A 14,993-nucleotide genomic window follows, 5' to 3' on the forward strand; every position below is an offset into this window, starting at 1 on the left:
AGAATACAACATAGCCATCTTGTCAAGAGTGGCAGAGTGAGGGTGGTAACTGTAGGCGCTCTTTAGCTTCTCGTTTGCCTTAAACAGTGACACTCATGAGGGTTTTCTTACCTTAACCGGAGGTCGCTTCCTGCTCAGCGTTGCAACCGAGTGACTTGGCGCCGGTAAAGTGAGTGCACACTTTCAAGAAGATGTCTCTCATACTTGTTCCGACGTAGGGGGAGTGTGCGGCGGCAGCAGCAGCAGCAGCCAGTTGGCTTGACTCGCTAGCTTGCTCGCTGAGTGGAGGGCTACGGGCCCTCCTCAGCCTGAAGTAGCTCCTGTAGCGGTGCAACCACACTCTGCGACAACGGCTGTTACACAACTGTACAGGCGGGAGACTCGTCGGAACTCTGACTTGTCGGAACTCCGGGTCGCGGTTTGTGTCACTCCAAAGTCGCCGTGTCGTCAATCGCATCCGGAGACCGAGAGACCGCTAAGGGATGGCGCAGATTCACCTCGTTTACAGTTAACACGGCGGAGTACAGCAGATGCAAGTGTGCTGTTTAGTACAGGCCAACGTTTCGTGGGCTGCGACTTGCTTGCCCCAATCTCGCGGGGAATAAGCCGACTCGAGGTGAGGATCCGACTGCCAACATGTCGAAAATGCCGGCCAAGAAAAAGAGCTGTTTTCAGATCACGAGTGTGACTCAGGCCCAGGTGGCTGCTATAGGAGCCACGGACGACACGGAGAGCCTAGAAGACCCGGACGAGTCCCGCACAGAGGATGTGTCGTCAGAAATGTATGACATGTCACGGGCTGAATACGAGCCAGCGTGTGACAGGAGTTCATCCGAAGAAGCCCTGAACAATGCTGGAGAACCAGAGGCGACAGGAGTCATGGCACCATCGCACATACCTCACTTTACAGTGCTGTCAGTCAATCCCTTGGGGGAGTTCCGGAAACCGGGAGTGTCCGGCTCAATTCAAGGCGGCCAGCAGCAACCAGCAGGGATTGGCGGTACAGCTGCCTCTCCCCAAGTCGCTCAGCCTGGGGCGACTCAGCAACAAGCGGCCCCGCTGACCTCCAGTCCCGGGCCCGTCATCGTGTCCATCAATGTATCTCAACCTGCTACAGTACCCAGTCCGGGTCCTCCCCCTGCCACCTCCACAGTGAGTTGTACTTCTCGCTTCCGGGTCATCAAACTTGACCACGGTACTGGGGAACCCTTTCGAAGAGGTCGGTGGATGTGTACAGAGTTTTATGAGAAAGAGTCGGAAGGTTCTGTAGGTAATCGAACTGTAGACAGCGCTAGACATGTCGGTGCAACACTGGATAACGCTGCAGACAGAGACAGTGGGCTGGGACTGACTGGTGGCTCTGTGGTTGCCCTGGCAACACACTCAGCTCAAGCCTCGGGCTCCTCAGCGGATGTTGCTCTTTCCTCATCTCGCATGCATCCACTGGAGACGTCGGTGCAGCAAAACGTCATCACCCGGCAGCATGCTGTCAGCGGGTCCGGGCTCCAGATTGCGCTCTCCGGCAGCAAGCCCACATCTGTGCCCATACAGCTTCAGGCTCAGCCTGTAGTGGTGAGTGTCCAGCCCACTGCTCCTCACAGCGTTGGGCAGAATGGATTGCCTCAGTCTGTTGTCCACATGCAGAAGTCCCCGGTCTTGCCTCCATCAGCCCAGACCCAAACGTACCCACTCCAGCAGCAACAGCAGCTTCCGATGGGGCACCATCTGACTGGCCAGAACCAGACAGAGTACTATCAACAGCAGTCTGGACTTTCAACTGGCCATTCACTGTCGGTGTCTGCGGGGCCACAGACAGTTGGACAAGCAACCTCTCCTGCTATGCCTCCAGCCTCCGGTCAGCTTGGAGATGTTGCTGTCGGTGGATCTATACTTTCTGGACAGACGGCTCCGAGCCAGACTGCAGGAATGGGAAGTCTCGGGGGTTCCATGCTGGTTGGAGGATCCACTTTGCAGCAGCAGTCTGCCAGTCAGTATGCTGCCACTGGACACACCAAGCCCCACAGCCTCCACCCTGCATCCTCTGGTGTTCAAAATGTGCCTGCCATCGCAGTGAGCTCCAGTGTGCCCCCTACGGTGCCTACTGCTGTGCCCTGTGCCTCCAGTGCAGCCATGCCAAAGGTGACAACCTCCAGTTTGCCTCCAGGTCAGGTGACCCAGCGCACGACTGCAGGGGCATTGGGACCTCAGAGCCTCCTTGCAGCTGGATTTGGACAGGTGGAGGGCGGCGGCGGTGTGAGGAAGTCTGACGGTGTTGTCAACGCAACGTTGTCTGGGAAGGATCTGGTGAAGCCCCTCATGCCTGAGAGCCTGCAGCTCGCTGCTCCAACCGTCAACAGCCTGTTTGGAATCCACATACCTGTCGATGGGGATGAGGACAGGTAATAGTATATTCTCTTACTATCCTCTTTAGGTATTTTAACTTCTTTACCTTCACACTGGTGCTTATTGCTGTAGTTTTTTAGCACACATCCATCCCAAGTCAGTACTATGCAAATATTCCACAGAGTATAGTGATTATTCTTGCTAGAGGCTGTTATTACCATGCCAATGCACCAAAACTTGCCTATGGTACAGTTTGTCATTAAAGCAGGCACTTTCCTTTGTGTCAGTGAGGTGTTCAGGGAATGCAAGCGTGTAGAAGGAAGTGATAAGAGGAAGGAAATATGTGAGATGTTTCTCATTTGTGTTCAGAAAAGTGATGTAGCACATGTGAGGAAGACAACCATCACTTCCTCCACTTCCTCATGACACTTGAAGTGGGTTGTGTGCTGTCGTGTCTGTATTTGTTGGAAGACATTTAAATAATTTCCACAGAAGTCCTTTCAAACAGATGTGCTGCTTTTTTATTTATTGGCGCATACAGGATAAGTGGTAGGAAATGAATGGGAACGGATGGCATACAGTGGAACATCTTGACATCGAACACAGGGTTTGCCAGGATGGTATTTGAGGGAAAAAAATGAAATTAATTTAAAAAAATTTTAATTAGTCAGTTCCAGTGTCAAAACTGTCATGATCATACTGTTTTTTTTAACTGATAATAAATCTAAATCTGCTCATAAATTAATCTATTTACCTTTTGATGCCAAGGGATTGATACAAAATAGACAATTGTCAATATTTGTGTTGATGATGGGTTGTAGATTATCGTATTCGCGAGTCTCTAGTCTCTCAAGGGGTCTGGATACTTACAAAATATCCAGAAAAAGTGAACACTGAAAAGTAACACTGAAGCCTCCTGCTACATCTTCTTATTCTCTGGCAGATCTGGTGTGTATAAGGTGTGTTAAGAAGCGCAGTTACAGTGCATTATGGCACCTACTGTACAGAGTTGTAACGACAAGCTACATTCATATAGTCCCATTATAATGTGTTGATGATGTTGAAACGAGTGTATGGGAACGGCTGGCGTATGAGGAAGTGGAGTATTTCAGAGGCTAGTCAACATTATGCCTCTTCTCAAAATAGCTGTAAATACAGCAACAGATTAAGTTTTGGTTTTGTCACTTTAGAATCACAGTTTCCATCCTCAGCTCTTGTGGAGTTCCCCTATGGCAGGGGGGTGTCCAAAGTGCAGCCTGGGGGCCATTTGCAGTCCATGGTTGTTTTTGTATTGGCCCATGAAAAATACAATTTAACAAGAAAACTTCAGCAAATGTTGATAAAACTGTATTTTTACGAGAACACTTCTCCTATTTCGGCACTGTAAAACATTACTTATATTAAAATCGTGAAAATATACTCATCAAAATATACTCGTGCCTCACAACCATACAAGCTGACCATGCTAGCTTCCACTCACCCTCTGTAAGAGGAGATTCAGGCAACTTTCGGAGTTTATCGGCAATTCAATTGTTCAGTGTTTATAATGGTTCTGTGCCACGACTGAGCGCTCTGCTCAGCCGCCGTGGCACACGGTCATCAACTCGGCTTGTTTACATTAATCATTTATACTGGTATAAGTCATTTTGTCATCATTGGAAGAATCTATACCAGTACATAAAAATAAATAAATACATAAAACCCCTATTTTCTGCAGTCATAACACGAGAAATGAAACAAAACAAAGAATGAAGTTGCAAATACATAACATATGTATATAGCTTAGTTTACAAAATGTAAAATATCAAAGTGGCCCATCTATCCTTATGATTTTTCAGTATGCGGCCTTCAATGGAAAAGGTTTGGACACCCCTGCCCTGAGGTAAATATTTTCACGGCATTGGCTGAAATAATAGTTGATGCGTTTCTTGCTGTTGACATAATGAGTCAGTGGTCATTTGGGGGACAATACACTGGTGTGCTACACACAGCATGATCTAACCTTCATAATTTATGATATAAGCCATAATTGCAGCAATGTAGTGCGGGCAGTAGGAATGGAAGTCGGCAGAACAAGACTTTAGTGCCCAGTCTTGCAGATGCCATTCACATTTTGTCATCATCATCACACCATTTCTTTCCTTTTTTGCTGAAATGAGCGCAGCAACTGACAATTAACTTGGATTTCAGTTACCATCATGCCATGAAAAACAAAATACAATTCTAGTCAAAGTTTTTATTTCCAAATGTATACATGTTTCTCACGAAAAGACCCCGCTCCTTGACAGATAAGAGACGGGGCTCTCTTACCTCAGCAAACCCCTATCGGACACAGAGCAGCACTCTTTCCACTGTGCCACCATTCTGCTGATAAGAGCGCTGTCAGTGGGGTGTGCCTACCAAATGTGCTAGTCGCATACATTTTCTATAGTAGTTGTCTGAAATAGTGAAAAGTACATTTCTTCAGGTCATGCACACTACACGCTTTGTACAGTTTAGAACAAACTTGCTGCTGTGGTATCACTGCAAGCGATGCTTTGTATCGGAGGCCCGGTGCTTGACAGATGAGACACTTGACACTTGTTGATGTGCAGATGAGGTGTTGAATGATGTTCATTTTCTGTAGCAACAGTCTTGTACTCCAAAGGCGGAGGAAGCTACAGACTGAAACTTGTTGCGCACCGCTTCAGTAGGCATTTTAGCTATGCTTTGACCCCCCCCGCCCCCCAACCCATACCACATACGGTATGCCTCTTGCTCAATTTCTACATTTCCTCTTCACTATTTATTTATCTTCCCCCCATAAGACAAACCACACTTACACATAGACCCCTCTACCTTCCAGCTCGACTTGCGTTCATGACATATGAATGTGTTTTAAATAGCAATACTCACACACACACACACATGGGCAATGTATTTATTATTGCCAAAGTTGAAGTAGCCCAGTAGATACTTTCCTCCTTCACTGCCTCTGCAATCCTTCAGACTAAACAGTAGAGATACTCTAGGTATAAGGCGCAAGATGCTGCACACATACTTGCAATATGATTCACCAGACTTTTAATGTTTCCCAGATGGTTTTAGCAACTGAAGGTGTAAAATTACAATGCAGCTTTGTCATTCGGGCCTTGCCTCGGTTTTGCAGAATCATTTGCCGTTTTGTATCGGTAGCCAGGCATTTAAAATTGAACTCCTGCTGAGGAGTTTAAGGATTGTTATGCTTTGTGAAATCACTCTTTTGGATATGAAGAATGTGCAGACATTGCATGTGTGTGTGTGTGTGTGCGCGTGTGTAAGTAAGTGAGGGGTAAGTAAGTAAGATGAGGGGTGTGTCTTGAAGAAAGCACTGTGGTTGGCTGCGTGTAGTCAGTAGGTCGTAAAGTTGTATTGTGACATTCACTTGGCAGTAAATCCACATATAAACATTCACTGTGTTATTATACTGAGATTTATGTGTCTCTGTTTGTCTGACAACAAAAAGTGTTTAACAGATTTCCATGAAACGCAGTAATGCACTTTATCACCACCTGCAGGATTTGAGTGGCGCATTATCAACAACCGAGTATGACTGCTCAAATTGTAAATTATGTACATTGAACTGAGCAAGGATCTAGTACCACATTATCTGGCCGTGATGGAGATCTGTGCTGGAGGACGGCGTGCCATTTTATTATATCACGTCATGGTTTGAGACCACATGTTGCACAGGGTCTTTCCTGTGACCTCCACTTTTACTGCCGTATCCTGTTTTCATTTAATATTGCTCACCTCACTGGCCCCCTCCACATTTGGGCTCTGCTCGTATCGTGCATCATTTCACTTCATCGATGGGAGCATGCTTGTTAAGTTAATTGGCGACTCATTTAATCTTTACTTTGACTTTATAAATATACACTTTATGCAGCACTTTTGATTTTAACGCTGATTTTACAAGAAATATTGTGATGGCCCTGTTGGGGTTCCATGGGACCTGTTATTAACATGCTGTCATCCTAAGGTTGCCATGGTATTGCTCAGGTTGGACTGACACTTCTTGTCTTTCTGCCTGCTGGCGTTGCATAAATTATCACCTCCAAGAGGTGAAGAGCAGCTCACCTATTGTTCTAACAGCGCCGCAAAAAAAAACAAAAAAAACTCAAAAGTTTAATGGATTGAGCAGCAATTTGTGTACCTGGAGTTATTGTATGTGATGCACCTGAATGCACCATTTGAGAAAAAGCTGTAGCAGCACTGACAGCAGTTTGCTAGTTTTGATCCTGCTTGAGTGTGAAGTGTCCATTATTTGAATATTCCCACAGTGTCCCAAAATCTAAAAGAACCACTACCCCCTTCTTAAGTAGTATCTAACATACAAATATACAACCATCAATAAATCTCATTTTCAGGTAAATTTAATAATTGTGACAGTTTATCACCGCTGCTTCATATGGGGATTAATTGGAACACCAACATAAATGACATTTTCAAGATAGTAATTATTCAGACTTACTTATTTGTTGATATGACGCACACAGAGCAAGGAACAATTTGCGCTGTGTCTCCCTACGGTCTGCGGTCTCCTTGCACTGTAAGGCGTTCAGGCACACTTGTAATTTTGAGTGTTAGGGGCTAATTGTTTTTAATTTTTATTCACATACCCCCTACGGCAATTGGCGTAGAGTACAATTCCCATCTTGTTTATAGTGTAGTCTTTGTTCAGTGATTAGTTTTTTTTTTTTTTCTTTTTTTAAACCCCTCTTGGCTTTACCGATCTGAGCTTGCCAAAAGTAAACATAATCATGTTTACTCAATTTTAATATTTACTTATGTTATTAAGATGAACAGAGGAGAGATATAAGTACATTAGGATTAGAAAGCAAATCATATGCATTGATTTTTGTTGTTGTAATTTTTACAGTTATTATCTGGTGTCATTTTATCCGCCTTTTGACTTGATGGTTTCATATTTTTGCGGTCATGGTCTCGGGATCATGTGCTTGCTTTCTGTGCGCATAAGTCAGCTGATCTTCAACGTTGATAATTCCGCTATGCAGGTTGTTGGAGTTCTTCACCGTGCAGCTGTGGGCTTCCCAGTTCTACTTCTCCTTTGCATCAAGAATCAGGAATTTTTCGAAACAAGTCAAGCAAACATCTAAATAGGTTTGACCTACTTGAGTGTGGCAGGTGGATGGATGGTGCTCAGGGAGCGAGGCCTCATGAGCAGCCACAGTCGGCGCTTTCAACACCTCTTTTTAATCCTTCCGTCTTCCCCCTGCACCCCTTGTGTCCCGATTAGTCTTCCTGTCCATCCATGCCCTCGCTTTAGTTGTTCTTCAGTTTGCCTTTTGCCAAATCTATTATTAAGCCACTTAATTACAATATGATTTTTAAATTAAATGATTAGGTGCACTGTCACTGGTGTATTCACTTACCTGATTATGGATCAATATGTAGGGCCATATGATTTCTGCGTTAACGGAATCACAGAATTGGCCAAGAAACACGGAATCTTAAAACCAGAATCTTGCGAAAATTGACACAATGTGAATGAAATGCTGTCAGTGAGGAGAAGGAACGTTTGCTTCGGCAGAACACTTGACAGAATCTCATCACAAACACTATCCCGGCCTTCCCGAACTACACATGTGGAAACAGCAACCTAAAACACCATTAAAAGTTGTAAAACAAAACAAAAAAACATAGAAACGCCGCCATGTTATGCCATGTGAAAGGAAGCTAGTGAGGTTAGCTAGCTTGTGCAGCTGTTTGTGTGCAACTAGATTGTGTTTATTGTGTTTGTTTTACCACTTGTTAATGCAAGCGAGTGTTTTACGATGCCCACTGACATCGTGCGAGTTCTGAGTGAAGGACAAGAGGCACTTTTAATTTTGCTCCCAGCCTCTCTTAACAGCCATTCAACAATATCCATTGTTGTCTTAAACTTTCCTCTTTTGGAAAAGAAAACAAACTTGCATTATCACTCGGATACTGTGAACATCCAGCAGCAACACAATATTTTGGCATGACAAGTATTTTGATGATAAATATATTGTACCAAGTTGACGATTTACCTTTTTGCATTTTTTGTATGGTCATATCACCTCATACTTTGGTACGGGACAAAAAAAAAAAAAAAATATGGAAAGCAGGAAGTGAACAAATGCAACAGTTACTGATTGTAAAAGTACCAGATGGAGGGGTAGGATTTAATGAGCTTTGCTTCTTCCTACTCCTTTTGGACATGTGGAATTGTGAACTGATTATGTGATGCATTCAATTGTAATCTGATGCATGTTCAAATGAAATAAAACCATTACCATTACCATACCTCCAAAGCATTTGATGACTCTGCTTTAGTTGAGAGGTGTCCCCCCAATGACGGAAATGAGCCTGAACTGTCAACTACTTTGTCCTGACTGGCGATATGAACTTTACCGTTTGCTATGAAAAATCGAACAAAATAAAATAGAATTTGGGAAAAAATGTAACAGATTTCATAGGGCCCTACGTGTATGGTATTAGTTTGTACTGGTAGTGTTGGTTGTTTTTCTTGCATTAGCGCTAATATTCTTTCCAGTGAGGGTCTGTTTGTCATATTCAACACTAGATACCGATTCCTTGCTCACTTGTTCCTGAAAAGCAGGGCGATTACACAATGCAAGCGAATGCAGCGGAAAGTTATTTTCATCTGCTGTCAGGTTGTAATATTTGTTTTGGGACCGTGCCAGGCTGAACCAGCCTTTGTTTTTGTGTCTTCGCTGTGTTGAAAAAGAAGAAGAAAAAAAAGTTGTACTACATTTTGTCATGACCAAAATCTGGTAGACTTTGATTTAATGACATTTGTGCTCCTGACTTTAAAATGAGGTTTTATGAATATATACAGTAATAGCTAGGAATGATGACTAATTTCAAGTCAAGTTATTTCAGCCCATTCCAAGCTTGTTCCGAGTGCTGAGGTTCAACTGTGAAGGGAGAGTTTGTCTGCAGGGGGAGGCGTGGACGTGCATGTATGTACGTGTGTGCGTTTAGGGTCTTTAACATGGTTGCCCACAAAGTAAAACTGTCCAGAGGCATAGGGGAGGTTTGTCAAAGTGTTTGGCCATGAGGTAATGTGAGGAAGGGAGTGTGTGTGTGTGTGCGTGTGTATGTTAGAGGTTTCTAGGAAAAGAGCCTCGGCTGTGTTTGTGCTCACACACACATGTTGTAAATTGAGTCCTTATTCCTCTGTGTGATGTGTGTCCACTTGCTTACTGTTTGCTAAGTCATGTTAGTTTGTGTTTGCTGCTGCTGGTTTGCCTGTGACATTTTTGTATGTCAGAAAGAGAAATACCTTTTTAAAGTGTGTGTCTGTTTGTGTGTATTTGTGTGGGTGTGGGTGCTAAATCTGTTGTATGTGGACACTGTAAGTTTGTAGCCAATCATCAGAAACATTCACTTTCAGTACATGAGGGCCGAGTGGGACAGTGTATGAAATAATACCCACTTTTACATTTGTATTACTCAACATAGTCGGTAATACTATAATATATATAACATATTAGCAGTTTTTTGTTTTTTTTTTTTCTGGACAGCATACTTCCAACAGTGGTTATTGCCTCACATTGGCGACTTTAAATGACTTTCCACATGTATTACCCAATATAGCAGACACAGAGTAAATAAGCCATAAATAAAAAATCTTGTCCGTATGTGTCACAGTAAATGTGTTCCCTCGGAGACCTTAATGGCAGTCGGACAAATGTGTAGAAGACAGGAAGTGACTTTGGAGGTTCAGAGTCGAGTTTCAGCTCTTTGGCCTATGTTGTTGTTATGAATCAGCCTGTTGTGAGTTAATTTTAACTTGCATTATTGCAAGTTGCCTTTTCTTCTCAATGTAGAATACAGTATTACATTCATAACTGGAGTGCTTTTTCTGCCTTGCATTTGTATTCATGCATTTAATTTAGGCAAAGAATAAGTACAATTTGCTTAGATACAAATTTTAAATATGCAAGTCATGTCGCCTGTCTGACGTCATCAGTGGTTGACTCTCAAATTGTTTACATTAAACACGTTTATAGTTTTACATGCATCAAACTAAATTCATATAAACAATGAATAAAAGGAATAAATTAACATTTAAGGTTACATTTACATTTTGAAACGTGACTATTCAAAGACACAAGGTGGCAGCAAGATAGTCACATCTTGAATAAAAGTAGCCTAATATGCGCATATGTTTTATCTCTTTTATTCATCATTTACATATATTTATATGCATCTCTGCATGTAAAACTACCAAAAATCTTTTTTTATTTTAACTTTTTGTTTTTTTTTCTGGAAACATTGATTTGGTTAACATCCGTTTTGGTTAAAGTCAGGTCTTCTGGAACAAATTAATGACACTAACTAAGGTTCCACTGTGCTATTATTAATATACAATGCGTATGTACCCAATGAAGTTTCCATCAGTGTCAGTAGAGGCGTTAAAATATTTGAGTTGATGAAGCTGTTTCCTGCTTATTTCTTATTTTTGTTCAATACATTCGCTCCATCTGCATTTCGTATCTTATTTGCGATGACACACTGGTCTTGTATCTCTGTTTCAACTCTTTTCATTTCTTTTTCTTCTTCCCTTTCCTGAATCTGGCTGACCCAGGAACCCCTCCAAGGCTTTCTACCAGGCCTTCCAGTCTGGCAGCAGATTAAGGGACTCAAAGGCCCACAGTGATAGGTACAGTACTGTACTGGAGTGGACTGGCCAGGCCTTGCAAGAGTGCAACTAAGTGTGTGCAGTGTTCGGCAGCCCAGAGCTTTGCTGTTCTCCTCATGCATGAGTTGAGTTTGGAAGGCTTTTGCAGCAAGCGCAGGATTGGCCAGTAGACTTTTCAGCAACATCTTTCTTTCCGTCCAACATCCTCTCACTCTTCTTCCTCTTGCACTTTCTGTTGAAAGGGAATCGCTGAAGCTGAATGGTGCTTATAGTGCAGAATTTGACAAATTTACTGAAAATAATAGTTTTGAGCTGCAATGATGAATTGAAGAATTAACTTTAAAAAAAAAAAAAAAAAAAGCAAATATTCTGATTTCAGCCTGCATGGTTTAAATGATGGCGCTAACCAGAGTTATTGAGCTATTTTGCAGCACTGATTCCAAACAAAGACCCAATATGAATAATTAGTAAGACTCAACATGCACAATGTGTTATCAAAAACGGTTAAAGTGAAACACTGCTCGGATGTCCAAAAAAGTGTAGAAGTCAAAGGAAAGATTTGGAATAGGGACAGGAAATCAACAAAAACTGCAAAAATTCAAGACACTCTCTTACCCTGTTAAATGTCTTTATTGTTTACGGCATGTCTCAATGGACCCAGTTACTCAGCCTTATTGTGTGTTGACAAAGTTAAGGCAGAGTGCTTTGTACAATGGGTAACTTCTTTTTACACTTGTTTGACACATAAGAACATAAGAAAGATAAGGTTCATGAGGCACATCTGCGACATAGCATTACACTCTTGTCAGTAGAAGTTTTTACATCTTTTATGACAATTGTCTTTAAAAAGATACTTTACAATTCTCTGTAGAGTGATTGAAGTTTTATGGTGCCAACAGTATGACCCCGTAACATGTTTCCATTATTTCCTGTGTTAACATTTCCCTATTCCAAACGAATCACACTTTGAACAGTCTCCAGTGGTGGCTTGTTTAGGCCGCAGTGGTTCAGATCATATGTAGATTAGCCAGCTCGTCTCCACAATAAGATGGCACACACAATATCGGTGAAGTGATGCACTCAGGAAGCAACATGACGTGTTAAAACGCCGGTCCGCTTTTAGCCTTGGCATTAAGTTTCACTTCTCAGTACGCAAGCAGCTCAAACCCTTTATAACCTGCCCCGGTCATCTGACTGCTCATGTGGCTTGAATGAATATTATTATTCTCCTTCTTGGAGTTAGCATTGTTAGGAATATGTTTTTCGGCCCTCCCGACTTATTGCTGCTGTTATCCCTCTAAAGCTGTGTGTGTGTGGCTGAAAGTGTGCTCCCGCATCACCCGTAACCTCTCGCTCAGACGACAAACGTGTGCCAAACGTGGTGTGGCACTCTCGACTGAGTCACCGCTTCTGTTGGTTGACTTAGTCACAGTTTGCATTCTAAATATATTTTTGAATATATTTAAAAAAATGCCATGTTACATCATTAAAGGTGCCTGCCAATGCCCGCCCAGCCACATTACAAATACCGAAAGGCCTACCTAAATGAGAGTCATATATTATGGTTAGCGCGCAGGCCACACAGCTAGGAGACCCGAGTTCGATTCCACCCTCAGCCGTTTTTGTGTGGAGTTGTTGGAGTTCCTCCCACATACCAAAAACATGCTAGGTTAATTAGCGACTCCAAATTGTCCATAGGTATGAATGTGAGTGTGAATGGTTGTTTGTCTATATGTGCCCTGTGATTGACTGGCGACCAGTCCAGGGTGTACCCCCGTTTCTCGCCCGAAGACAGCTGGGATAGGCTCCAGCACCCCCGCGACCCTAGTGATGATAAGCGGTAGAAAATGAATGAATGAATGTTAGTATTTTAACACCAAATACTTGTGTCCTTCCTTGTGAATAGATTTGTGGCCATATTAATCAATTCAGGGAAAATTCCACTAATGGAAACGCATGTAAACAACATGTTATTTAATTTCTTGTGGAGGGTTTGGTGTTACCTTTAAGTCATCTGACAGTACGGATACATTTCTTTGGTTCTAATTTCAAGAGTGACCTACTGCCCTTCCGTGTAACCATATCAGATGTGCAGCACTCGTGGACGAAAATAAAACCCCTCCCATTTGGGCATCTTTGTCTGTCACTTGGCACAGTTTCCTGGCAGAGGGGCGTTTTTTTTTTTTTTTTTTAAGTACACCAACCAGCTTCCTCTTTCATTATTTTATTCTACAGTCTTGACAGTTGACAGTTGTTTCCCTTCAGAAATAAAAAGTATCAAGTATCGTAAAGTAAATAAAAGTATCAAGTATATGTCATCACAATGTTCTTATAACAATTGACGTGTCCATTACCTGTGACTGGATAGTGGTTCCTTTAGCATTGGTACACTTTTGTAGGGCAGAAACTAGTAACTATTATTTTCTGAGTTGATGAATCTGAAGCTTGTTGTTTTACTTCAAAAGTACTAAAATATAACAGTCTTAAGTTTTCCCATGAAGTATTGCTTCTTAGCAAAACATTCATTGGGGTGCTGCAATGACGTCAGCCTCCCTCTGGACTACTCTGGCCCCCTCTGGTGGACATAGGCAGCATTGCAACGCCATCCATCCATTATTAATTCTCTATGCTGCTTGTCCTCCACTGAAATGCTTTGTTCTGCTAGCATACATACAACATAGCAATAAAGTGGAGCTTTGTAAGGAGTAATGCAAGGAATCATCAGTCATAGAATTAGAAGGGAGAAAGACCTAATTTATTTAAAAGCGGTAGCAGCACAAAAGGCAAGAAAACAAACTTGCCCACCTCCAAACATATCCACCCGACCCAGTTTTTTCATCTGAGGGGAAAAAAAACTACAAATCGAGAAGATGTTTGGTAGGCAAAGTAAGTACAAACAAAACAGCGCTAATTGTGTAAGTTTCAAAGAAAGTAATCACAAAAACAAACGCCTCTCTTTTGAATGCAGTTGAAAAGCCTTTCAAGAAATGCTGCAAACGTTAGACAACTCATTTCCTGTGAGAAAATACACATCACAAACAGTAATGTTACACAACATTACAGTGTGAAAGAAGTATTACGTGATTATATATTATAACATGAGTGATTTATATGGTCTCATCCTTGTGGGACAATAAACATTTCAAAACGCACTCGCATTGTCTCGCTCTCGTGGTCTCATGTTGTGACTTGAGTGTCTTGTGACACCCCTAATAAAGACCCTCCGCTACTAATGAAAGATCTGAATCTTGTCTCCAAACATTAGGCTTTGACTTTGTTGTATCAAATCTCAGGCTGCGTTTTACTGCCTCGTTGGAAGAAACCTACTTTTCCTCAGTGCCAAAGGCAAGGCATGAAAACAATTTGATCTTCACTTTTTTTTTTTTTGTAACCTGTGCACGCGGCATGCCCATGGGTGTAAACTTTATTGCCTCTAATTGACTTTTCATTGACATCTCAAGCATGTATGGAAAATAAACTCCCATTAACGCCTACAGTAGAAGGCAATGTTTACACAAGTGTTGGTTGTGTACTCAACTGCTGGAAAAGTCCACCTCCTCATTAGCAATCTTTTATCCCAAAGGCCCCCCCGGGTGCTTGACCTCAGATGCATCAACACCATTTACTTTGTACACGGCTCTGACAGAGTGACTTCCACTGTGCATTCAAAGAGTTTTCAAGTCAGCAGCTCAAACAAGCTCTTTGTTAGTTTGACATCAGATCTGGAGGCTTTAAACAAGATCATGTGTGTCAGAAGCCTTGCCTTCTTGCCAAGCACTCTGTCTCTCTGCAAAACACAAGTCATTCACACTGCGGCTTCCAAAGTCTTCGTCTTGTGCCAGCTATTCCTGGAAGTTCTACTCCGGTCTCAGATGCTGCCCTAATATGGTTTTGGCTTCATCGCCATGCCTGCTTGCTTCAGTGTTTTCTAATATATTTGCTGCTGAAGCGCCACTGTGACGCAACTAAACTGGCA

At 42.5% G+C, this 14,993-nt stretch overlaps 1 protein-coding gene across 3 annotated transcripts in view; it reads left to right on the forward strand.

The window, feature by feature from the left end:
• The window catches only part of LOC131125413 (TSC22 domain family protein 2-like), a 22,265-nt gene continuing 7,272 nt past the window's right edge, over positions 1-14,993 (forward strand). For 2 of the 3 annotated variants that reach the window (XM_058066953.1, XM_058066955.1), the window contains exons 1-2: positions 1-2,399; positions 10,964-11,038. In XM_058066953.1, the coding sequence (XP_057922936.1) occupies positions 637-2,399; positions 10,964-11,038 (1,838 nt within the window). In that variant the 5' untranslated portion in view covers positions 1-636. The remainder of the gene's footprint in view (positions 2,400-10,963; positions 11,039-14,993) is intronic. The other variant, XM_058066954.1, reaches the window with a different exon arrangement.

This window comes from Doryrhamphus excisus, chromosome 3 (assembly GCF_030265055.1).
Source record: "Doryrhamphus excisus isolate RoL2022-K1 chromosome 3, RoL_Dexc_1.0, whole genome shotgun sequence".
Taxonomy (NCBI): domain Eukaryota; kingdom Metazoa; phylum Chordata; class Actinopteri; order Syngnathiformes; family Syngnathidae; genus Doryrhamphus; species Doryrhamphus excisus.